This window comes from Anopheles nili, chromosome 3, assembly GCF_943737925.1.
Source record: "Anopheles nili chromosome 3, idAnoNiliSN_F5_01, whole genome shotgun sequence".
NCBI lineage: Eukaryota > Metazoa > Arthropoda > Insecta > Diptera > Culicidae > Anopheles > Anopheles nili.
In genome coordinates this window covers 68,400,813-68,426,030 of record NC_071292.1, presented here as the reverse complement: position 1 = coordinate 68,426,030, position 25,218 = coordinate 68,400,813, and the positions used below count along the sequence as shown (strand labels likewise).

General features: G+C 46.3%; 1 protein-coding gene across 1 annotated transcript in view; it reads right to left on the bottom strand.

Moving 5' to 3' along the window:
• LOC128723624 (breast cancer anti-estrogen resistance protein 1) overlaps nt 1–25,218 on the bottom strand; it is a 111,190-nt gene that overhangs the window by 28,817 nt on the left and 57,155 nt on the right. The window contains exon 3 of the mRNA XM_053817383.1: nt 5,345–5,566. Within this exon, the coding sequence (XP_053673358.1) occupies nt 5,345–5,566 (222 nt within the window). The remainder of the gene's footprint in view (nt 1–5,344; nt 5,567–25,218) is intronic.

Genomic DNA, 25,218 nt, shown 5'->3' with positions numbered 1-25,218 from the left:
GACGGCGAACTGATTGCGTGAAAAACGTGCCGTTCAGACGAAGGCCACAAGCACCCACAGGCACAGGGATTGGAAGGTGTTACGGCTTTCACTGATAAGCCACACCGGCGGCACCAGGAAAGCCTCCGTTTTGGATAAAACCATCCGAGCAAATCACCCCGCTAATACCGCGAACGGCAGCCAAACAAACAATCCTGTAAGCGAAGAGAGCTTTCAGGGAAAACTTTCCCGGAAAAGCCCGCTAGCCTTTTTTCCTTTCTTCGGTTTTGGTTTTGTTTTTAAAGCCGATAGGTTCAACAGTGTCCCAAATACGGTCGAGGTTGAATTTAACGAGCGAACAAACAATACACGACCGATTTACCTCTGCAGTGACTTCAGGGCACAATGCGTATTGGAACGCCATGATCCGGGCGCCGTGAAGGTATTCTGTTTTATGTAATCCAATTTCCCGCCACCGACACCAAGGGGTTAGGAAAATTGCGCACCGCATCTGGAACGCTCCATTACCTGTGCGTGACTTCGATAAATGAGGCTGTGTTGCGTTTGCTGCGCGCTCGTAGGCTTTAAGGGACGAAGCCCTATGTGCCAATGTGCCAAAACGGGGGGCTTTTCTCAGTGACAAATGCGTTCGCGGGAAGCGCACTTGGGGTTCGAGGGAGAGAAGATTAAATATTTCGTTTGCCTACAATCGTTCCCGGGGTTTTCCTTTTCTTTTTCTGTTTTCCTACCGCCACAACGCCGGAAGGAAAGGAATTCGATTTCGGTACAAGATCCATCCGCTCCAACGTAGCGCCATCTCGCGGGAAATGAATGAAACAAGGCTGGACGTTGTGTTGCACGGGCACCAATGGTAAACAAGCGCATCCACGATTCGAGGTTTGGTCGGTGGGCAGCCAGCGGAAATGATAAATCTCTACCTTCCCCACCAACAAACCTCCCCCGGGTAGGCACGTGGTGGGAGAGCAGCGTGAAAATGGCGTTCCCAAAAATGTAGGGTAGCAGGACTTCCGGCTACGGGAAAGCGCGTCGTTCCAGGCAGCAAACAGGTAGGGGGAAAGAATGCTAAATTAAGGCCATCAAACAATCCCGTCAGCACACACACACACACAACACCACACGGACACCTTGGATGCTTGGGTTTCCAGCAAAGGAAAGCTCCAGCGGCCAGAAGACATAGCTTATGTTCTTGGTTCGTCCTGGAAGAGAAGAGGGGATACTATTTTTGCTACGCTGCTTCGAGCCATGTTCAAGCTCATGACAGGGGTCCGGTACAGTCCTGCTATCGCCTGCTGAATTCTTTATTAAATGAGTTCAATCTGAGGAAATGATTATTTTCGCCCAGGTCAGCGAGGTTCGGAAAAGGGTGTCCCGACCCTATCCTGAGCAGAAGCGGCAAGAAGGTTAGGTAAACTTTGCTATCGCGTCAGGAAAGAGGTGAAGCTTCCGTTTAAAGTAACAGATTACACGCGGGAAGGTTTATCTGGCGGCAATACATCAACCATAGGGCGGGCTTCCCGTATAATAAAGTCAGGAAGATGAGATAATCTATTTGTTTCAGGGAAGCTTTTCCTGGTAAGGATTAAGGACTTACCCGGAGGTCCCGTGAACGGTGATCCTCGTGAAATTGAAACGATCCACACCTTCAGCGGTTCCTTTTTACTGTACACTCCTATAAAAGCTTTTCTCTTCAGTTTATCCATCATACACCACCAGTTCGAGATTTTCCATAAACTAAGGAAGGAAAAATACGCCAAAAAGACGGCAATAGCCTGGATTCGTAAAAAGAGGCCCGTAACAACGGAACGCAGCGGAAAGTCACGTTCCGAACATCGCAGCGCAGGATCGACCCATCGATATCCCGTCAAAAGTCTTTACGACTTCCTATTGGTTTCGATTTTACGACAAAATGAAAACGCACGCACCCCGTGCGTTCCGAGCGGCCCTGAGGCGGAAGAACATTTTCTCGTATTTTTTGGCCTGCCTCACGCCATCGTCCTTTCGTGTGCGCCTGCCTACTACATGGTCGTATAAAATAAATTGCTCGGGAATGGTGATGGCAGCAACGCGTGTTACCATCGAAACAAATGGCGAACGCTTCACATCTGCCCCTTTTTTTCGGCCTCGGTTCTATTCTACTGGCACATGCCTGCACATAAGCTGTCCGGTCATCAGCGTTCACGTACGATGCGAACAGGCAAGGCATCGTTGCGGTAGGCGAAATATGACAGCTGTCATTGAACGTCCATCGAGGGGTCACGATAATACTATCAGGCCTCCGATAGAGATTGGGTGAACTTTTATTTTCCCAGTCCAACTGCGACACAAAGCGCGCGATCCGCTAATTCCGTGAATCCTGGTGACAACTCACACCCTAAACTGTGCCCTCGAGGAACAAGGTTAGGACTGTTGTCAGGATCGCTTCGACATGATTGGGAAGGAATTTATGGGACTTTTAAACCCGATAAGAGTTGAGCCTTTCTCGCAGCTGCAAGCCATTACGTTGTCCAATTGGCTGATGCTCGATGCGGAATCGACTATCTGGGAAGAGTTCTGGATGGTCAAGGGAAAAAGAAAAAACAGAAAGAACTTTTTCCCGTGTGTATGTGCGTGCCTCGGACAATGTCATAAATCTTTGATTCTTTTGCGACCTGCGGCACCAATTCCCAGGAACGAAGAACCCAAACCGATGGAAATGCATGGTACACGTACGACGGTGACGACTGCAAAATATCCCACTCGTGTTTGCCTTCCGGGTGATTTGGCTCTATAGCAATTACGGGGTCAACAGCGAACGAGAAGCGTACGTTCAACGATTGAAGAGAGCCTTGCAGCTTCACACACCAGCCCTAACAAGGACACCAGCATCGCAAAAAAGGACATCGTTTCTTAAGGACCGAGTTCCCTGCTGGGTGAGGTGAGTGGAGAATCACAAGGGGGTCACGGGGAAAATGTGCAACGCCCCTTGACGGCGTGATCTACGCAATGCGCAATCCACATTTTCACATTGCATCGGAAATCTGCCATTCTTCGGCACGTGAGCAGTTCTCGCTGCCCGAAACACAATGCGGACAACAATACGACAAACTCGTGAAGAAGCGTGTCCTTCAAGACACAAAACGGGCGCTTCGAGAGCCTGCGATACCCGGCACAATATTGCTCCCATTAGAGCCATCGTATTGTTCCCCGGCACTGCACTGTCAGAGCGATGGTCGCGTCTTTATTTTCCACCTTTTCACCTGGACCCGGTGGTGTGGGTTGCGATGCCAGAGGGTAAGGACAGAAAGTTATAACGAGCCCAGAAAATCGGTCACCTGGATGCGCACCTCGAACGGTTGGCGTGGTAAATAAACACAAGCCAGCTTGTGCCGGCAGGAGCTCGAAGAATCAGGGAAAGACTTTTCCTTTCGAGTACCTCTTTACTTCGGCCTTCTCCGGTGTCGCTGCCGGTGGCTTTGTTTTATCTTTCGCTCCCTGGCACGGCCTGACCGGGACGTTCTATAGCCGTTGAGGTAGACGCCCGCCAGGGTGCAGCAGTGCACGATTCTGCTGTGGAAAGTGAAAGTTTTTCACCCCGTTCCGTCCGATGTCGGATGGTTTGACTTGGCGCGTCTCGGCTTTCTCCAAAATATTGCCGCCCTGTTTGAGCCCTTTTGGCACACCGCAATGAGGCCGAGGCCGGCTGTGTTTGGGCGTTTGCCTTTTATAACCCCGCTAATGTACACCACCAGTGTCAGCGGAAAGTTTTGCCTAAAAGTATCTTGCCTACGTCGCATCTTCTATCCCGGTGCCGGATGCTCAACCACCTCGCCTCGAAACAGCAGCTGCCGTTTGGGAGCAAACATCGGAACCAAAACTCATTTTGACACCGGTGCCAGGCGACATTTCGAACGGGAACTTTATCTCCTCACCGCCATCGGGAAATGATTGTTTTTCCCTTCCTTCGTTGGCAATGGAGGGGGTTGAATTTCGATGCCCTTCAAACGCCCTTGACATGTCGCTGCTGCCAGGCAGGACAATTTTGCGGTTCCGGTGTGGTGGTTCATGGTTACGCACGTTGTGCTTTCCTGATTTATGCTCATTGATTTCCGCCTAAACTCTCCCAACCACGTCGACGGCAAAAGACGACTTCTATCAAACACTACCCTCCTGCGAGAAAAGTATCCCGCATTCAATTGTTCGATGATTGAGCTTTGAATGCGATAAAATCGATCGCGTCGGCTTTTCTCATGCGCTTATTGTGGCTCAAGTTAAGCAGCCTACCCCATTGCTGAAAGTCAATTTTATGTCCCTGGCAATCGCAGTAAATATCTCGAGCTCTACGCAAAATGGCTGCGCGTGGGTTTGTGCGAGTGATAAATTCAACTGATTTGTGTGACCTCCTGTCACGCTCGCATGGGGAAAACCAGGCAGAGTGGGAGAGGTTGTCAAAAAGCTTCGAAGAATCTACCACCTACTGGGATAACTTCATGTGTTGCTACGTGCGAACAAATTGCGACTCCGGAAAAGTTGAGCGAGCAACAATTTTCAAAAGTATGCCTTGGGACGGGTGAAAAAGATGAAAAGTTTCCACATAAACCACTCCCCTGATAAGTTAAATTATGCGTTACTGTTTATGGGATGCCACCGCTTGTATTGGGGATGCTTTTCATCTGCGCATTTCCACTCCTGCAAACAGGCGTCAGAAGGCATGTTTTGCGTTCAGAACCACCGAAGGACTACGAGCTCCTTATCTGCAAAAGCCGAGCGTTTCATCGAAAAGACAAACTTTCATTATAAAGCACATCGTCTTTTTTTCATCCGAAACATTTAGACATCACATTCACATTCAAATGCGATGTCGCTTTGTGCACAAAAAAAAAACTTCACTCCAACGCAGGACCGTTCGGATTTCGGTTCCTATTTTCCCTTATCTATGGCGTGGAATGCGGATGGATGGATCCCTTCGTCACAGCCGCCATTCCACTGCGGCAGAGATTGTGGTTCTGACGGGCAGATTAACTACATCCCACAAACTTTGGATTAAGATTGTTACCGTTGGATTAGTGTGACCAGTGACGGGGCGACCAGTGTTTTAGAAAATATAAACGCCAGGACGATTCACTTCACTGGACTGGTGACCCGTCGTGGAGACCGCGCAATAGCGAGAACGGAGTCGTGCAATCGGATGGGAAGTGAAAGAGTCCTGCAATTCTGACCGAGGTTTGACCTTTCGAAAGCCATCCCTAATCTCTTAAGTCCTAATTACTGAACGAAATCCTCGGGCCTTTGGCCTCTCCGACCCCATTGCGGATATTGGAATCGAATTTGGTTCATCGATACACCACGGCGCCATTGGAAAACCTACCTTGTTGGGCATGATGTGCCACGAGCGTCGTTTGCCCTGCCGCTGGCTTCCGGTGCTAGTACTGCTGCATAGCGACGTGTTCTCGTAGATCTCGCTCGGTATCGGGCTGTTGAGGTTCGTGGTCGAATCGATCGTCGGGCATGGAGACGAGGCAGGTGACAGCGTGAAGCAGCCCGAGTCGTGCGATTGGACAATTTTTAGTCTGTTGCCTGGGCAGATACCCTGCGGAAAGACAGAGAGATAGGACGTGTTAGAGCATTGGAACGAATTCACTAGTGTCATGGATAGCAACGCGATTTAGTACGCGATGGTACAAACGCAGTAAAAGGAAAATAATTGAATTTAACAGAAAAAAGGAAAACACACCAACCGTCGTTCGATTTAAGCCGTCGGAACACACAAGTGCAGGGAAAACAAATAGCGCTTCTATCCCTTGGGCCGGGAGTTGCCGGATAGTCCCAAACCAGCTAGGAATCCCTGCGCCAAAGGACAATATTTGTGAAAGCAAAAAGGGATAGCGAAACAAATAGAAAATCCATTCCAGAATAATCAGATAAACCTCTCCGGTACACGTACAACGCATCTATCCCGGTAGTATTTGTTTTGCCAAGCAAAGCAGAGCACCGGAACGGATGCATTTTGTTGGAGGATTCTGTTTGCAATGCGGCAAGTATAACTTTCAGGCGCACACGTTTTTGGTCGAAAAAAGGATAAAAAAACTGAGAGAGAGCAATGGGTTTAGAATCTACTCCAAAAAGGCGTTTTTCTTGACACACGAAAGCCAACACGTAAAATAGGCAAACCAATCAATCGTCATGTAATCCCTTCCAGAGTGGGTTTGGTGCTGACATGGTCGCTAAACTCGAATCGATACGAATCGGAAGTGGATCGATGTTGAGGTTTGCGCCGTTGGGAAGTTTGTCTGGGAAACAAAAACCCAAATGGGCGCTCCATTGTCACCAGTCATTGCTCCCATTTCGTACGAACGTGCGACACCGATGATTTGGCTGGTTTTTCAAGGATTCTGCATGATGCTGCAGAAGCACAAAAAACTTTTGATTGTTTTCCTTTTTGGGGTGATGAGTTTTCACAGAGCAGGAAAAACAAAGCGGACGGTAAAAAACATTCTTGATAGCTTTTCCGATAGGCTCCAAGATTCGAAGTAGCTTGCCAGCCGGTCCTCGTTCGCATCGGATACTGACGTACTTTTGGAAATGGCAGCGTTCTCGAGTTGCTTAGCATGATCTATTCCTCATCTGGAAAGTGGTATCAGATTCAGCGCACCGGTCCCAGGCTGAGGGGGTTTTTGTTTCTCGCTCTGAGTGCCATTGTTAGTTTTTTCGATGCTTTTCTCCCCTTTTCGTATTCCTCTCGGCCATCTCCAATCACTATAGGTGTAATCAATGTCATCGTAAGCAACACGCTACCGGATTGTCTTTCTCTTCCTGAAAAGGACGAATTGCTCTTTTGTCTTTCTCTTTCGTTTTATTTATATTTTTTGTTACGTTTTCAACGCATCCATCAATATCATCAGGATATTGACTCAGACATCTTTCACCGGCACACCTAGTGGCCTGCGTGAAAGGAACCGGATTTGACTTTTCCCTCTCTACAGCTTGCAGGCTTCAGGTGTTACTTCAAGCACTATGGAATACGTTCACGACACTTTCGTTCACGCGGGAAATGTTTCGATGGTATGGAGCCTGGCAAAGTTAGTTTGGAAACAGGATAGAAAAAGTTTCCCCCGGAACAACTTTGCTCCGTAATATTCCTTCACGAAGGCGCAATCAAAAGCCTCATTTCAGCTGTCTCGGTCTAGCGAAGGTTCAACATCTAATCTAAAAATGATAGATTTCTTACGTTTGGTCCCCCATCGTTCAAAAGGGGAATCGTTTTAGCAAAACACTGCCAACAATTTGCAACATATGAGGTCGCGAAAAAAGAATATTTTATTGCTCTTGCGCGTACACACAACAAAGCTGTTCAATTTGAGGAAATTTATGCGTAAGCACAATTTTCAACACTCTACCGTGCGTAGCTGTCGAACAGTTTTCCAAGTGCTATTTTCTTCTAGTCAAGGAATTCTTCGTTCGGGGTACGATAGAGGGGAAAACTTTTACAATTGAATTTATATGTCGCTTACACTTTTTACACGGCTGCTTAGTGATGGCAGCTAACAACCGCGAGCGGAAGGTTGAACAAAGTTGCCGAAACAGTCAAGAAGAATTGCATGATTTTTTTTGATTATTTTTTATTTCTAAACGAAAGGAGGGAGCATATTGATCAATACCTATTTATCAATAACAGTTGTGATGACGGCTGTAATTTAGGAATGGCATGAAAAGCATGGAAAGCTACGAAAGTAATTTGTGCTCATAATTTATAACGAAAATAACAAAAAAATCTACTTCATTACAATAGAACATCATTCACAATCATTCTCAAGCGCAAATGTTTAAGCCGAAATTAGAGTTATGCGATGTTGAGCTGCAATAGCGTCAGTAAATTGAATAAAAAAATGATCATTCTTACACAACCTTCAAAAGTATGAATGAAGTGAATAAAAGCCGTCTACAGCATTCAAATGTTTAATCAACTTTATTATAACGCTTGAACGGATTTTCCACTGGCAGATGGATTGACGTGAAGTCAAATGACGACCCGGAAGAATGGGAATGCGTTGCGGGTATTATATTTCATCAAATCAAACAATCCATTAGAAGACATTGGCAACGGAATGTAGGGATACGCAGGCATAAAATCTCTCGTGTATCGTAATTTACGGAGGGGCGCATGGCAGTTAGAAGAAAAGGAAACTTAATTTTTCGACCCTACCAAAGATTTGCCACTGCTCAGACGTGGAATTTCAGCGTGAAGCAACGACCAAAATTGACTTACAATTCGACCAAACCCCCTCTCGGGCGATGGGTGGGAAGTATTATCTGGAGGAAAATAAACATCCCGAAAAACCAACCGGAACAAAACGGTTGCAAAGGCGCCACGGGCACGGGAAGCGAGAGGCGTAATAAAATACATACATGCATACAAATTTGTTCGCCTGTTCCCGACGGAGCAACCGCATGGGAATCAAGCGGCAAAGAAGGAAATCGGGGGCTTTCTTCCACGATCCACAAGAGCACATATTGGTTGAGGTAGTTTCTTCCGAACGCCGTGGATGAGTGTCGACTTTAACATTCTTTCGGATCGACACAATCTGCTTGCAAGAACCGCGAGCAGGAATACAGAGTTGGCTTTACTAGACGGAAACCAAATTCCTAGAGGCTTCCTGAAGGCGTCTTTAGATCCTAGAAGGTTGATACGAGTGCGCCAAGATCTACGCGTAAGATATTGAAGGAAATATGCTAGCAATTGAAACCGTAGCGCGCTGGCAAAGAACATATCCACGTTGATATTTAAACAGGATTTCTTTTTTTTTCTCATTTCTATTTCTGACCTTCTTTCTCCCGCAAGTGAATGATAAACGATGGAAGCATGTCGAAATTCCCAGGACATTCGAGGTTCTCTGAAGGACGGAAAATGAAAAAGGCCAGCGAGATAAGAGTTCTCGCCATGCGGAAGAGAAACGTAGAAATTCGACACTCGACCCGGGAAGGATGGAAACAGGTAGAATCGTGTCATTTGACGTGGTAATAGAGGCACCAGGATGCGTAAGAGAGTACGATGCGTGCACAAAACAGTAAAATACACAAAAAACAATCAACCACAATTTGTTTGCCGACAGTGGCCTAAATTCATCACGACCTTCTTTTGCAACCGAGCTAGACGTTCGACTTGTAGTGTGTTCAAATTGATCGAAGCGGAGCGCAGGACGCGTTGCTTTTTGCCACATGATTCGTTGCCGTATTGCAATACAGAATCATGCGGGATGGCACGAAGTATATATTCTTAGGGGAAACATCCCGTAGAGGAAGCGACATCCAGAAGGAAGTCAATCGCAAAAGCAATTGACTACGAAGATGTACGCCCGATTATGCTAGACTTGGGTGTTGAGGAGGGCGTGCTGGTGGACCGAACATCGGTCACAGTTGATAGTCAGTTAGATCACCATACAGATGGGATTCCATTATACGCAAAGAAACGTCTCGCAACATTGTGAAGGCACGTCATGATGGATAGGGCTGAATATACGACACTGACAGTTGGCAAAAGGCCAAGTATTTACAGCCAATAAGCATAAATAGTTTAGTGCATGATGCGGGAAGTGATCTTATGGGTCCTTTTGGCTCTGTTAAGCTCATTTTCCCCATACACTTTATTTGTCCTGACACTCTAGACTATTCATTTTGTAGTTTAAAAAATGAACGATGAATATTTCTACCAATTAGAAAAAGATACGAGAGTTGTTTAAGAGGGATTTGAATTCAAGACATACAGTATTACTAAATGTATAGAAAATAGGATTAAACACACTTCCTGAGGCATACTACTTGTATTAGCACCAAATTACACAGCTCGTGAATATTTCCATTACGACTGGACTGTAAAATGCACCATTTTGCAAAAAAAAGCATAACTTTAATTGTTCGTCATAAAGTATTCCCAAAAATGCATGCAATGTGTGTTCATAAAAAAAAGCAAGACTGCCACAAAATTAAAATTTACACGTGCACAAAGATGGGCCCCAGGTTTAAGTAATAACAACAAAAGGCAAAAGGAACAACCTTCCAGCCGTCGGGGCACATAAAAAGCAATTATCGAAACATCGGACAGGGTGGCCCACCGGGTTCAGGGTTCGGTGTCTTTTTAGGCTCGGAATGCACAAACGTGCAAAACTGCAACGTTAAATGGATTTATGAAGCACCCAAACGAATGTAAACCACTTTGGCATTATTGCATTTTAAGCGGTTTCGGTCCGGGTGTTTCGGGAGTTTTTATTTTCCGTTTCCACTTCCCTCACACAGGCGGTGGCCGTTTTATTTCCCGAGTGCAACAAATGCACTCACGTTCCGAAATTGAAATGTGCTTCGATTCCAGCGATGAAAGGGAGTCTTTCCGAAAAAAAAACAGGCGAAAGATCCTATTATTTTGCGTTATTTTCTCTTCCCCACTTCGACGCGGGGCTGCTGGTAGAAAAAAAGGATGCTGTAGAAAATTAAATTGGCAGGCTTAATTCGTTTCACTAAGAGCATACGCATGTTTGGGCTCATATTTTTTCTCATGTAAGTCCCAATCGGAAACCATGGCATTGTTCGTCGGACAACACAACAAACGCACATATCATTCGGTTTCCTTCGCAGCGAATGAATGTGCAGCTTTTTCTTCTCTTCTTTTTGTCGAATGCACGACACCCTGGAGCGGGATGTGCCAATCGAATCGATTCCCCGAGGCAGCGTATCGCGATGAAGCTTGATTAATTTTATTTGACATCCATTCGCAACGCTGAATCTCAACGCTGAGTGGCGACCAACAAACGGAGTGTGCAGAGGACACACGATTAATGCCAGTCCAAAAATATGCTAACGATTATGCATGCGACCTGTAATTACAGTAACGTTCGAAAGGGAATCAGCAGACAAACAAAGCATGAATATTTTGACTGGATTGGCAAATCCTTCTCACCAACAAGCGGAGCTCGACCTTTTGAGTAATTCAAAATGCTGAATGTATAAAAATAATTACACCACCGAACATCGAGACGAAAGCTTTTGGTGTTTTCACACTTGCGCCGAACTATAAATTGTAATCCTTGTAACTGAATTACCGTGTGACGTAAATTTACAACCATTTTCACTACCCAAGGGAGACACGTTAGCGAACAACGTTTGGTCTTTGCAAAATAAAGTGCGATGCACTTTTGCTGTGAAGCGTGCAATAAATTATTCATGCCGCATCCGGAAGCCCGAGGAGCATCGGACAACTTCAAACCAGAGGAGTAATTACTATGAGCAACCACTGCTGGTGGTGGCCAATTTGGAGCTGGTGCACTTGCAACTTGTTTCGAGTGTGATAGCTCGAAAAATGTAATTTACAACTAGAAATCGGACAGAGGACAGGGACACCGAGGGGCAATGTTGTGGAGCGGAAGCGAGGGAACAATTTTTGTCACCAAAGACTAGGACATTTTCAAAAGCCTTCTGGTAACTAATGGACCAAAGGGCCGGAAGCAAGTGGTCGAAAAGGACTCATCTCACGTCGATTCGTACCCTTGTAATGGTGAAAGTTTGTAGGCGTAATGCAACTCTAATTTTACGACATCTTTTCCCCAATCGGAATGCATTTCGATAGGGATGAGCAATTATTAACGAGAAAGTTTCCAAAAGTACATAATAGAGCAGATGTTGCAGTTTCACGAAGACTTTTATAGCACACTCAATAATTAATCACAACATGACTAGTTCTTGCAATAAGGAAGAAATTCCTCCAAAGAAGAAAACATTCCTTTCATCTGTAACGCACAAATACACACACACCGATGATGGATGTTCTTCACTATAAAACTTTAATGCTTATTGATTTTCTCTTCTTGCCGATTAACTTTCTTCTTGATAAAATATACGCGTCCCCGAATTCATTGCCTATTTGGGAGGCTGTTAAAGGGGGCTAAAATGATTTTAAATTAAACGACGCAGTTTACGGCCGCTGGCAAGACGAATTTCAATCAATCCATCAAACCGACGAAAGCTAGCGGATTCAGGCGGCACAAATCCTCTGCGACGTGCATACAACAGCAGGTGTTTCGTTTGCCTTTCTCATAGCGGTGAAATGCAGCTCGAATCGAACGTTTGCATCAGACCATTAAACGATCCAAAGTACGACAACAAACTAATAAATCGTTCGATGAAACATTAATTTAAAAAACTCCATCATTTAGACGTAGATTAGCGATGGCAAACGACGTCGCCGACGGCAGTTCTCTCAGCGGCAGTTGGGAGCGATTTGCTAGAGGAGAAGAAGGCATCAATGTCTGCTTCTTCTGCTGCTTGAATTCGTCTTTACGTCTTGAGGGCATAAATCCAGACGAAAGACTCTCTTTCCCTAAGATATCGTAGAACCCCTCCGGGAGCCATCCGGGATGCAGCGCGTCATCAGATAAATCCGGCTAATTTATATGTCACTTTATCGCTGGTTGGATGAAGCCAAAGGCTAAAATTATGGCTCCCGGGATTGCGCCGACTACATCAGCCAAGCACTCGGGTGCTTCTTTCGCGTTCTTCACATTGAGGTGGTATGGGCCAATAACAACAACAAAAAAAAACAACATTTTGGAACAACAACGCACCCTCGTAGTTGACATTTAGGGCAGAATGTCGCTGATAGAGAAGAAACGATCCGCCGAAAGACGAAGCTACTGTCTTCAAGGATCTAGCGGTTGCACACGGAGTGAAGATTTTTACACCAACATCTCCGAGTTCTCAGTGTCGCGAAGAACCAACGCGGAACTCGCGACAAAATTGCCAATTAGCGTTGGAAGCCAAATTGCCGTAACGCAACGCCGTGGGCGATCGTCGGCGAAATTTTGCCTTTTTTGTAGGAAACCCAACCACGAGCTCGTGGCAGTGAAACGAAGGAATAAAAACCGACCCCGTATCGTATTGGTGGGATACGATACGGAGAAACTGCTCGACGCCGGAGGTCTACAAATCGGCGTCGATGTCAAATACGCCGAGGCTGGAAACCGGAGAACTCGGACAGAATGCGGCCACTTCGTATAAATCGCGACAAACAACATAATCTCTCCGTCGCTGCTATCGCGCACTTGCCCTGGAGGAAAATCCACTTGACCCGGGGCTTGAGGCAGTGGATTCGATCAATCGATCGACTCTCAATGCCCAGGTTCTCCTCCTATCGAAGGACCCACTTCCTGTATGACTGTGGCAGTTGGCGTCGAAGTGGCTGGTGCTCGAACGTACGAATAAAACTGTCAACATGTAGAAGCGATGCGGGTCTGAATCGTTGAAATGTCACACAAGAAGATAGCAACCGAGACCGAGGGAATCTCGCGGTTTAGGGAGTGGTTCCTCTTGAAACAGTCGCAACGTCTCCACCGATCAAGCGAGAAGAAGTTTATTGGATGGTGTACATAGTCGCTAAGTGGTGTAGATTGATTGAAATGAGCTTTCGAGACGCCTATACACACACACCGACGACACGAGAGTTAGCTCTATCGCTTTTTATAGAACCACTAGAATACTGTCAAGTATCGCATCCTGTTCGAGACATATTGCATCAACAGGACAGCACTCAAGTACTGACCACCCAGTCTAACTCCGTAAGCTCAACCGCACTTAAGAATTGAGATATTTACATAGTGGTAATAGCGCAAGTATTATAAATTGCAGCCCATACTCGCCTAGCAGACGCGGTCTTCTAATGTGGTTCTCGCTTCTGTCGCTACGAAACAAAACCCCCTTTCAATGGGAACGCGCTGCTCAAACGGTACCGAGACATGCTTGTAAATGTCACTTACGTTGTCATATTAATGTCCAAAATCCTGTTTCGCCGCTCTTTGTCCTCTCTGGCGCACACAAATTGCTAAACAACTCGTTAAGTCATGCTGTAAAATGGTGGCGCTCCTTCTGACAGCACTCAAACCCGTCCCAAAAGGGGAGTTTCATTTGTTTTTTTTCGCGCATGTATTCTCTAGAAGCCCGCTGAAGGAGCCACATTTGTAGCCATTGTCGCCGGCAGTCAGGAACAAATCAGTGTTGTGTTTGGTGGGGAAGAAAACAATCACCCACTGGAAAAACCTGATCTTATCTGCTTTGAATAGCGGCCGTAGGACACAGAAAGGAGTGTCTTCTCACCGATACCGCCGTCTGCTGACGTGTACCTCTTTAGGAAATAAGAAATATAATCGGAATGACGTGCAAACATTTGACAGATATAGGCAAGGGAAAGGAGTCCATGTCAAGGACAAGAACATGCCGTTGGGTTTCATTTGTCACTTAGAGCCTCGCATTCTAAAGGCGTCTCCGAAAATTGAGATACTTGTCAATCCTTTGCAAAAGGAACCTTCCAGTCACGAAAGCCGCCATCGGTTATTTGCCGTTTGAGGCAGGAATCCACACGCCTAATCTTGTTATTCGATTTGAGTCGCTGACTGGCTCGATTGATTTCGCTTTCCTAACAAAGTTTGCACAAACAGAAATGTCTAAAAGCAAAAAAAAATGTAGATCCAATCGTTTATTCCAGTTCTTATCGCAGATTGAGCGAAGTGTGGCGGAAAATCAAATCATTTACGAGCGAACCGGTTCGCTGTCAAATTAATCGGTAAAGAAGGAAGCAACGGACCAATATAACAGATTGAAGAAACGAAGAAAAAACAATCCGAAGAGTGCGAGTGTTTTGGTTCGCATCACAACTTGGCCGAGAATCGCACGGCGGCGCGAGATGAAGCGTAGCAAAAACGGGTTCCAGCGCACGACTTCGCGTTTGGGATTTTTTTTTGCCGCTTCTCTTTATTTTGGCTTTTGACGATGCGAAATTGGACGCAAAATTTGACAGCCATTGCCTCTCGACTGGACATTGGACAAGCGATCGGGACAGGCGTAAAAAACAAAGCAAAAAAATCCCCGACCAGAGAGGCGCGTAGATGGTGGAGTTGGTGATGGACAGAGACGCCGGAAAGCGAGATCATAATCCAAAAGTTGACGTTCGGCGCAACCGGTTCTTTCCAACCGAGGGGACTGAGGCTTCGGGACGCTATCCTTTCTCAGGAAAGGGCCGCGGCTGCTTTCACGGAGCAAAGGTTTGTGCTTTCGCGCGGTGAAAACTCCAGCGCTGAGGAAAACGGACGGCGCGCGCGCGCGCGTACGCTGTTTGATATGTTAATTACGCGAGGATCGTGATTTTTGCACGAGTCACTCCCGGCGATTTGCGGTGCGGATGGCTTGTCGCCAGCGTCATTCGTCATGTATCATGTGCAGCAGAAGTTCAACGCGACCGCCGGATGGAAACGGAACGCAACGGAATGTTCAGTGCCGCGTGTATACAACGAGGCGAAGAGAAAATGAAAATCGATGCACGTATGCATAATGGGAACCATTACAGAATGGCTTTATCGTTCGTTGAAAGACGACACTTCTCAGCTAAGATAAATATTTAAGACATACTTTAATCAATTGGAAATAAACATTAGGAAAAGTTAAATTGGAAGAGATTATTTATACAAATTAGTTAATGATTTCTTTTCCAGTTTCTATTTTATGCGTGCATTAGCTTAAACAACGAATGTCTTGACGTTGAATAAGCAATTATACTACTCTACAAGAGCTATTTTTAATAATCTCCCAGTCGCTAGTTAGCTTTTTTTTACCGTGCTCGATTGGAGCGTTATCAAATGCACTACCGGTGGCGCCCAAATGGCGCTAATCGAGCGCATGTATTACCAGTTTGACGCGGGATTCTTTGTTGCAAAGTCCGTCAATCAAACCCTACCGAACCCGCAGCCAACTGGAGCCAATTGCACTGGAGCCATCTGATCGACGGGGCGTTAATCGTTAACGCCGGTCCGACGTAGATTGCAAGAATGGGAGCTCCTCAGCAAGTAGCGGCTTTGAAGGTAGAATCATCAGAACGAGAGTCGGGCAATAATCGACGCTGTTTCTTGTGCGCGCATCCCCTTTATCAACGGTTATTATTATCGACCCGCTGGCTAGACTGCTAGAACTCTCGTGCCCATGGGCGGCATCTGGCGTAACTGATTAAAAGCTGAGGTTAATCACCCCACAGCTCCTGCCGGATGGGATCCGCGTGTATTGGGCGTCAATTTCGAGAAGAACGTAGGTACTGAGAATATTTTTAGCTTCCAGCGAACCTGCCATCATCCCCATAACGCGCAAGGGAGAACAACCCACGGGTTTTAATCAAATTTTATTATGAAATCCCAAGCCACGGGACATGGGCGGGTGTCCACGCCGAAGGGTTTAATTGAATTTCCCTTTCACAGGCGTAAATGAGGTAAAATTCTAATCCCAAAGGATGGCGACCATTCACGCTTCTTGGCGCTTGCTTTGGAATTTCGCACAGTTATAAGGTTTCTCCCGGACTTCAACAAAAGGACGACGTTCAACACCTTGTACGCTGGTGGAAGAAAGCGAAGAGGAGGTCATCACCACGGGCTCAGACAGCAGGCAGACGATTTAGTGGTGATTGGATTCATTTCACACTTTCACACTTTCACGCTGTCAGTTTTCGTGACATGCTTGGTAACCGCAGGATAGGCATGCCGAGACAGAAACGACAAAAAAGTCGACGTCGTCAGTCGAGGAAGGACGAAAAGGTAGGCAAGATTCCCTGTTGGAAGCAGATACCGGTTTGAAGAACACACACCGTTTTCTAGGTGAAAAAAAAAAGAAACATCCTATGCTACAGCACTGCCCCCTGTGTTGACTTGCGGTGTAAATGAATTCCACTGCAGTCGGAAAATGTCCTGCTGTGCGGCATAGATAGCTCGTTTCAGCGGAACACCACGGGAGTAATTTCTCGTTTCAAGCGTTGGTATGTGTACAACACAAAAAACACATAATTAATGACACTGACTTTTAGTGGATTACGCGAGGACCGAAGTTGGGAGGCGGAACCACTTCGAAACATAGCATTAGAGAGCAACATTTGAACCTAACCTCAACCACAGCCACTTTATGGATTCAGGCATAATGAATATTATGGCGCCAGGGTTCTAGAAGGCGGTGCTCAAGGAGTGGAATGGAGATTTTCTTGGAACACTTCGCTAGGAAGGCGCGGATCCGCCATTCACCGTCGATATTAAACTACCTGGAGGTGGCGTTTATCGCTGTCAGTTATTTGCCAAGCGCTTGATGTTAATTTCACATTTAAAATCCACCACCAAAAAGCCTTCCTGTGAAGGGGATGTTATCTGTTCGACAAGGATTCAAACTTTCCCCTACACAGATGGCTCCAGCACGTGTGGGCTGCGAGCCCGCGCAAATGAGTTGTGGGGAATTTCCCGGTACTAAAACGTGATTCAAGCGTTCAGCGTGGTTCTCGATACGAAGGGGGTTGCGTTTGCTTCAGCGGAAAAGCGGTAATGAATCAGTACTCCCCACACGAACTAGTATGGCGTTTCGCGTGTGGTTACGCGTGTCACCGCACCGGTTGTGTGGCATGCTTATGTCAATGAACCGCATAACAACGCTTCGCCATTTCCGTTCCACCACGGGATCACGTGGGACGATATTTATTGGTGATAAATTCAGTTGCGAAAGTCACCCAACAGCAGGTCGAGGAGGAGGTTTGAGCTGGTTTTAACCCCCCAAAGTACGAGTGCAACTCATTCATAGAAGTTTGATTCTGTGGTGCGTTTTTTTTTTTGCCAAGCCACAGCTACACCTGGACGGGCAGCTCTTTCGATCGGTTCGTGGGTTGAAAAACAAGCACAGGACAAAATCCTATCCTAACCACTAAATAACGTCGAGCTACGGTAAAGGTGGTTGCGTGTCCGACGACACACCAACTGATCAATGAACACCTACATGGCTTCCTTAATGTCGCCAAGCGATGTGGGATGCATTTTAACATCTCTACGCGCTCGCTCGTTGGATGAAATAATTTATTGCAATACTGTTTCCACCTTCATATTCGCATTGACATTCGAGCCGAGGGTAACGAGGGGTCGCAATGCTATGAATGAACGTATGAAGCAATAATACCACAAAACGCATTCATTCGCTTCTACGAGGGCGAGTCTTTTTTACGCTTCTCAGCGAACGCTGTTTAAAACCACAAACTGAAATCACTGCAAAATGCTGCAATCAAGAAGGGTAGGTGGGAATAATATACGATTATTACGGTTCAGTGTAAGTAAGTATTAAACTTTGCTTTTAGCAGAAGAAAAAAAAACAGTAAAATGCAATTCAATTAGCACCATTTTTGATATTGATTGAATGCGACAAAAAGGTGACAAATTACAGGCCTCAACCGCAGCTGTCGACTACTGGCGATGGTTATTTTGGTTAAGATACATCTGATTTCCAGCAGAAGGTTAGAGCGGAAGCAAATCATGATTTTTGATCGCAGTTGCAGTAATTTGAAGCTAGGACCAAATTTATAGCAACATCAGACGAGCCAATCGTTTAGGGTGAAAATAGATGCAGCTGAAAGCTTTTAATGAGACTGCCATGTACATTGAAAAGTTCAGTTTAACAGCTAAGTCTATTAAAACTGTGTTTTTTAAAGTACAATGTTTGATTTGTAACATTTCTGTGTAATAAGAATAACAAATCCACCAAAGATTTCATGTTAGGCCATTTGGCTCATTTGCATATCAAAAAAGAGAAAACTTATTGCATTTTAAGAAAAGGACTAAAAAATCATAATTCACCTCCTCCCTTTACAAAGATCTGACGGCTTTGTTGTGGAAATCAAACCAGAAAAAAGGATCCTAATAATAGAGTAAATTATGCCCCGTGCCACATAAACTCGAAACTCCACCAGGAAGGTGGGCCGCATTACAATTTTCACTCTATATTTTCCCCTTTAACTTTCAACCTTCCAACGCGCCTTCTCGGGCAGCTGTCATCGGCTGGGGCGGTGTATTGCGAACGAGACTCGTTGGCGTAGAAAGAAATAAATAGAGAGAGAGAGAGAGAGAGAGAGAGAGTGGGAGCCCTTATGATAGACTGCGTCCCGCTGGCAGCCAGCTTCCAATTTTACGCTACCGCACCGTTACGGATGCATACGGATATCTATGCATCAGCATCGCGGCAGCTGGCACTGAAGGAAGCTGTTGACGGTTTACGGACGGCATCGGCAGGCAAACGCGGGCTCGTGTCATGACCATACCACCGACGGGTTTCTGCCGGCATGCATGACGCGAAGAGACCAACACGTGCCGGGCGGTTCTACGGAGCGTTTGAATATCCGCCCGAAGGGCCAGGACCATACTTCGGACCCGTCGGCATGATGCCAGCTGCATTCTGGTGTTCGTTGTTCATCCGCAATTCGATGGGGGCTTTGACGGGTATGAAGCATGGAAGAGATCCAAAGAAGTGTATTTGATACTGCTGACTTCATGTGCTGGTACGATATTGGTCCACGAGAGCGAAACCTGGTTACGCTAGATTGATCTCACACAGAAGCGGACACAAATCCCACAGCACATCCCTGTCGACGGGATTCGAGAAGATTATCCAAAGTATCGGAAAGGAATCAATTCACATGGAGAAAGCCATATGTAAGCGTTTTCTTCCAGTTTATAATACTTCGAAGGAACGAAACATATAAGCTGGAAAAGCCCTGGAAGAGCGACTTTTCCCGCACAAATTCTACCGTATCTACAGCTTCCACTTGGTCTGACACTCATTGATGATAGAAATATACACTCCAGTTTGCACGCCCTTCACGCTTAAGGGTAATGAAATTGTTTTCCATCCAACTGGTTGATTAATGATAGTAATAACGATTTAAACACCCAGACACCCGGATTACTAGGAAGTACATCTGCTGCATCTCTCTCTAGTGAAGGCGCAATTATGGGAAACCGGTGCCGTAATCGTTGCTACCTTTCGTTTCGGTGTCTATCTTGTGCCTGGCTCCTGCCATCGTTTGGAGCACTTCATCAGGATAGTATTCCAGAGCTAAAGCTCGGAACTAGGAAGCTTCTCGGGGAGCGGATTCATTTCTGATAGCTCAAGGCAGGTTTCGCAACGATTGGTTTATTTTTTTGTTCATCAACTCGTGCACTATCTACCGGGAAAGTACGGATTTATTTCACTGCCTGCACCGTCAGCGTACCAATTTAGTGCTGCGGTTGACGTACGGGCTATCAAGATCTTCACTTCCGGGCTGTCGTGTGGCCCTGTGCGTTCGTGGCGTTGCGGAAACATTTCAATTACTGCTGATGAATTCAACTGTTTCCACAGACACTTTGCTAGACAGCGGGACGCGGATTCAGGTTGGGATTAGATCCGGTACATTCACTGGTCTAACGCACACCTGAGCCGAAGAATAGCATGTTCAATTCCCGCACCCAAAGAGGAGACCTGGAGAGCAATGTGCAGTAAGAACTGAGAAAGGATGCGAAAACGTCGATAAAATCCCTCATTCCAAAGTTCAAAGCCTCGAGGGCAGGAGTTAAAGTTTTGTGACAGCATGAACATCTTCTCAATGGATAATTGCTTATTATATTCACGGCCGTCTTCTCCATAACAAAAGGAAATGTGTGAAAATTCACCCAGGTAAGCAGCTTCCCAAACGGCAAATAATTAACACAGCCTTTCCGTTTCACCATGGACAACGAATAGCTTGGCTAATCCTATCCTGGATAACAGTAAAGCAATTTGGATCCTGGATCGAACCGTTTATGGCTAAGGTTCCATCCGTAGTCGCCGTTGTTAGCCTAAAGCACAGTTGAGCAAATGTTTCAGGGATCGGAATAGCCGACCCGAAGCTTTGGAAGGGGGTCATTAAATGGTCTTTTAAAAATCGCTTCGACCCATGTTTGACCAAGGCGGGAGATTACAAACCGAACCATAGCAAAGAGAAGCTCCAAAGAGATACCCAGGTACTCTGGAATACCCAACCCTTTTTGTGAAGGAATCCATTCCAACAACACTCGCAACAAAAAAAAAAGAAAACAAACTAAATAATCCATAAACTCTCGACACACAATGCAGCCAATAGAGACAAAATACACCACTCGATGGCAAACAAACAAACACAACTCAACCTCAGATAGGATCTTCATGCAGGAACGTGCGAGTTGCTGGAGGAAAACGATAATCCCAAAGGTACTGCGCGGCGCTCCTGTCACACCTTTTTCGAGTTGGGATGGGTCGAACGTACAATAGAGAGCCTGAGTTCGAATAGCGCAGGAAGCCACGATGTAGCCAACTCTTTCCGGGTTACCGGAAACGGACCCCTGTAAACCATCAATGGAACTGGCCTTTCAAAGCGGAGATAAAGGCACTCCTCGCAGGAGTGAAGACTAATAGGCCGGGCACGGAAAAGGATACGGATAAAAATCTATCCTCAAAACAGCGGTGACGGAGCCGTTGCGAGATAAACGAAACACCCCTACACGGTCGTCAAGCATGTGAGATAGGAATCCGACGAGCGGCGTTGGTTGGAAGTGTGTAAAACGGAAGCCAGGTAAATGTAGTTAATCAGATTGTAAACAGGGAACCTGTTCGGGATCTCGCGGAAGCTGTGGTACAGGATGGAAAAGGAAACTTGAGCACGCATAACGCATAAAAAAAGGATTCCAGAAGCGACGTGAAATAGCAGCCATTTAGCTGTTTTACTACGGAGTTTTTGAGAAAGAATTACGAAAAAAAAAAATTCACGCCGCTTGCCTCTCAAAACGCAGCGTAATCTCTAGAACTACAAGTTTTATGACTTCCTGACTAACGATGTACGGCTCCCGGGAAAACTGAAATATGTAAACGAAGCATCAACAAATAAACCCCCCTGGAAGATGGCCACTGCCGGTAAGGAATGAAATTAATTCCATTAGAAAACTTGTTGCCGCCCGGTGGGATGGCGTTATCATGCCGGCAACGAAGGGATAATCTCGCTACCTATAACTTTGCCGAGCCCATCGCCATGAACGCACCCCGGAAGGGGTTTTGTTGCGGCCGGGAAACCTTCCCAACCAGCCTCCTGCCATAGAACTCCTGCCGGAACTCGGAAGGGTTTGCTCGTGTAATAAAAAATATATAACATTGCAAATAATCTACAGCCGCACGCGATTCATAAGCACACGACAAGGCAAACAGAAGGCTATTGTGCGGTCAAAAAACAGCCCCGTTGTGGCGTGGGTTCGGCTTTAATCAACTTCCGCAAAACCGTGAGATAAAATTATCTGCAAGGGATTTCCACAAAGGGAGGTTTTTGGGACCGACAAGACATAAAGATGTCTTCCGCACGGACGTAGCTTAGCAGGGATGTACTGACGACGCCACACCACCACTAACTTCAAATTTGGGACCAGAAGTTGGCAGGTTTCGGTTGCGTTCGAAACAACGCCCCAGTGCGCTCGCTTGTGCTTCAATTAGATTTAATTTCACTCACAAAACTGACGCCTTTGTCTCGAAGACTTGTGTACGCTGAGCGGCGTCTGGTCGTGCATTCCTGCCGTTCCGTGGATGAAATTTCTTGTGCTCAGGCTTCTCCGTTGGTGCTCATCCCTTTCATTGATCATCGTTTGCAGCGTTTGCATCATCTGGATGGATGCTAGGCACGATTCCACGCGCATCATCGTCCCACCACGAGCGTCTGGCGCCATCGATATCGATGGTGGAACTTCAAAAGACCAACGGAACCCACTGGGGTGTGGTGTCCGATGGGGAAAAGCAAAGGAGGAAGTTTGGAATGAAGATAGAAAATTCCAGCGTACCCAAGTCTCCCCGGATGCCATGCTGCGAAGGGAAAAGAAAGAGACCATCACCGTCCCAAAGGGTCTTTCAGACGGGCTGAAAAAAAAGCCCCGTCTCCCGTCTGCGCTCGACACGTTCGTACGTGTTTTTTCGGCACAATGAAATTCAAATTTAATGATAGGGTTTCGAAAACCCATCGCAAGTACGGTAGATGTGCGCGTTCGTTGGGTGCTGCTCTAGTTTGTACGTCCCCATCTAGACCCTCGTGCGAAACACACGCGCCATCACGGTAGGATATGTGAGAGCTAGTACAGCTTGAGTCCGAAGTCCGAAGCGTTGCTAATAATCCCTCGTCTTTTCCGGTGCCTTTTTCGTGCGTTTCCATTACGGAAACTACGTCCTTGCGAGTGAATGATGCCAGAAATTAATTCCACCGGAGCCGCAAGCCTCGTAAATGTCCAAAATGCGAACCAGCTCAGGTACGCGAGAGTAAGCTCCTGCCAGTTCGGTGCGTTTTCCAGCGTCACAATATTGTTGGTTTTGGGTGGTGGCCATAAAATAATGCACACAAGCAGCAGCAGGACAACGCAATTGCCTCCCGAGAGCTCGAGGGAGAGTAAACGCACGCGTTTTGAAGCAGATGTGATAGGATGCGACATCCTGCCAAACGAGGGCAAACGCACAGGGACGAAGTGATTGCTTTGCCGGTAAAGTTAAGCACAAAAGCAAATGTTTGTTTTAAGCTTTCCAACGGAGAAATGTGTGCGTTGCGAACGCTTAAATCGTGGGATGTGCAGCATTGGCGTGATACTGGTAATAAATTTCACTGATTAATGTCAAACATTGCGTCGTTATTTTTGAGATGATGAAAGGAATCTCGTCGTGAATCGATTTTCCAACAATATCTTGAGCTCAAACGTCAAACGCCCGACGATAATTATTTCCTGTGAAGAAGCGGAGGTGTTATTGAGCGATTCAATTAAGATGGTTTTAGAATTTATTCAAGAGAAGGCTCTCGAGACAACCACCTTGAATTGCTTGGTAAATGTTTACTCCTGTCTGTCCCCGAAGCCTTCCTTTGTTCAGGACAATTCTACATAGGATCGTATTTGTGCGCCTTAATTAAATCCACACATGCCTGCCAATCCATTTTCCAATTTTCAACGTATATTAAAAAACAAATCGACTTCAATCCTTTTCTCTAACACGACGCAAATCAAGGGAATGTTGGTTTGTGTACGCAAAATTTCCAAGCAAGAACAAAGCGAATTCCACTCAGTCGATGCGAGCTAACGAAGTAGTCACTTATATACTCATCCGTACCGTTGCACCCGGGGGATGACCGTAAAGAGGTATGTTACATCAGTAGTCCTTTCGTTTATGCGAACAACAATCGAGCGTACGACCACCAATTCACAATTCCCCTTGCTCAAAACCGACATCTCAAGCAACTCCCAACTTCAAGAGTGATCCTTGAGCGGCAATCAGAAGAATGTGTCCCGGAGGCTCGTGATGGCAGCCTAGCGTAACCAGCAGAGTTGCATCCCAGCTCTGGCCAATCTGGGAAACGCTCTCGGTGAATCGTTTTTACTCCGTTTTCAATTAAAGGTCCACACTCCGTGTGCGTGCCTGTTCGTTTGCCGAAGCAAACAGATGTTAATAGAGAAGGGACCATTCCGCATCGGTAAATACGGCAGATTAATTTTCTGTGTACACTTTTGCAACAGCGAAACGAATCCCTACGACGCACGTCGGTGCCTACCGGATCTCGGCAACAGATTCTGCACTGGTCTTGGAGTAAACACACAAGCCATCAGCATGGCTCAGATGTTCCTAATTGTGAGCGCTTGAAATTGATTCTAGTGGAGCAGCTGTATCCATGACGACGATAAGGAAATTGCTGTTTAGGTGTCCTATTTTTTGCACCCTTCTCTAAGCCAACCTCTTATCCTTCGCTAGCTCCCGATGTTCCAGCGGTACTTGAATGTGCTGGAGCACACCCGTACTAGGAAATAAATTCCCCAAACGATAGCTCCACCATTCCGTTCGAGTTCGCTCTCGAGAAAGAGGCCAAAAGGTGCCCGGAACTAAGTACGCAATTCAATTTACTCTTTGATCTTTCCCGGTGGTGGTCCGCGAGAGTCTGTCTGCACGTTGTCGACTCGCTTTCAATAAGCTTCGTGACAATTTCTTTCTGAAACGAACACCACCCGTGTAGTCCCGATTTCATCAAATCAACTCCCGCCTCATTAGCAAGCTGTTATGTGGCGCGGCAGGATACGATACCGATGGCGGAACTGGGTACACGAAATCCCAAGGAGCAGAAAAAAGAGGCTAGTTAAAGTAGCCAATCGAGCAGGGACATCCCGGTGGATGGTGTGAGGGTGGTACTAATTGAGTTATCCTCGGTGCAAACTTTTCCCTTTCGATCCCAAGGGGAAAAGCATCGTGACCACTCGAAACGAAGCCAGCTGCACATGGTCGGGTCATCCTAAGCCTACCCATTAGGCTACGAGTGCCCGTTCCCGTCATTAATCATCCGCTGAATAATTAAACAAGCCGCTGCAACGCCGGCTG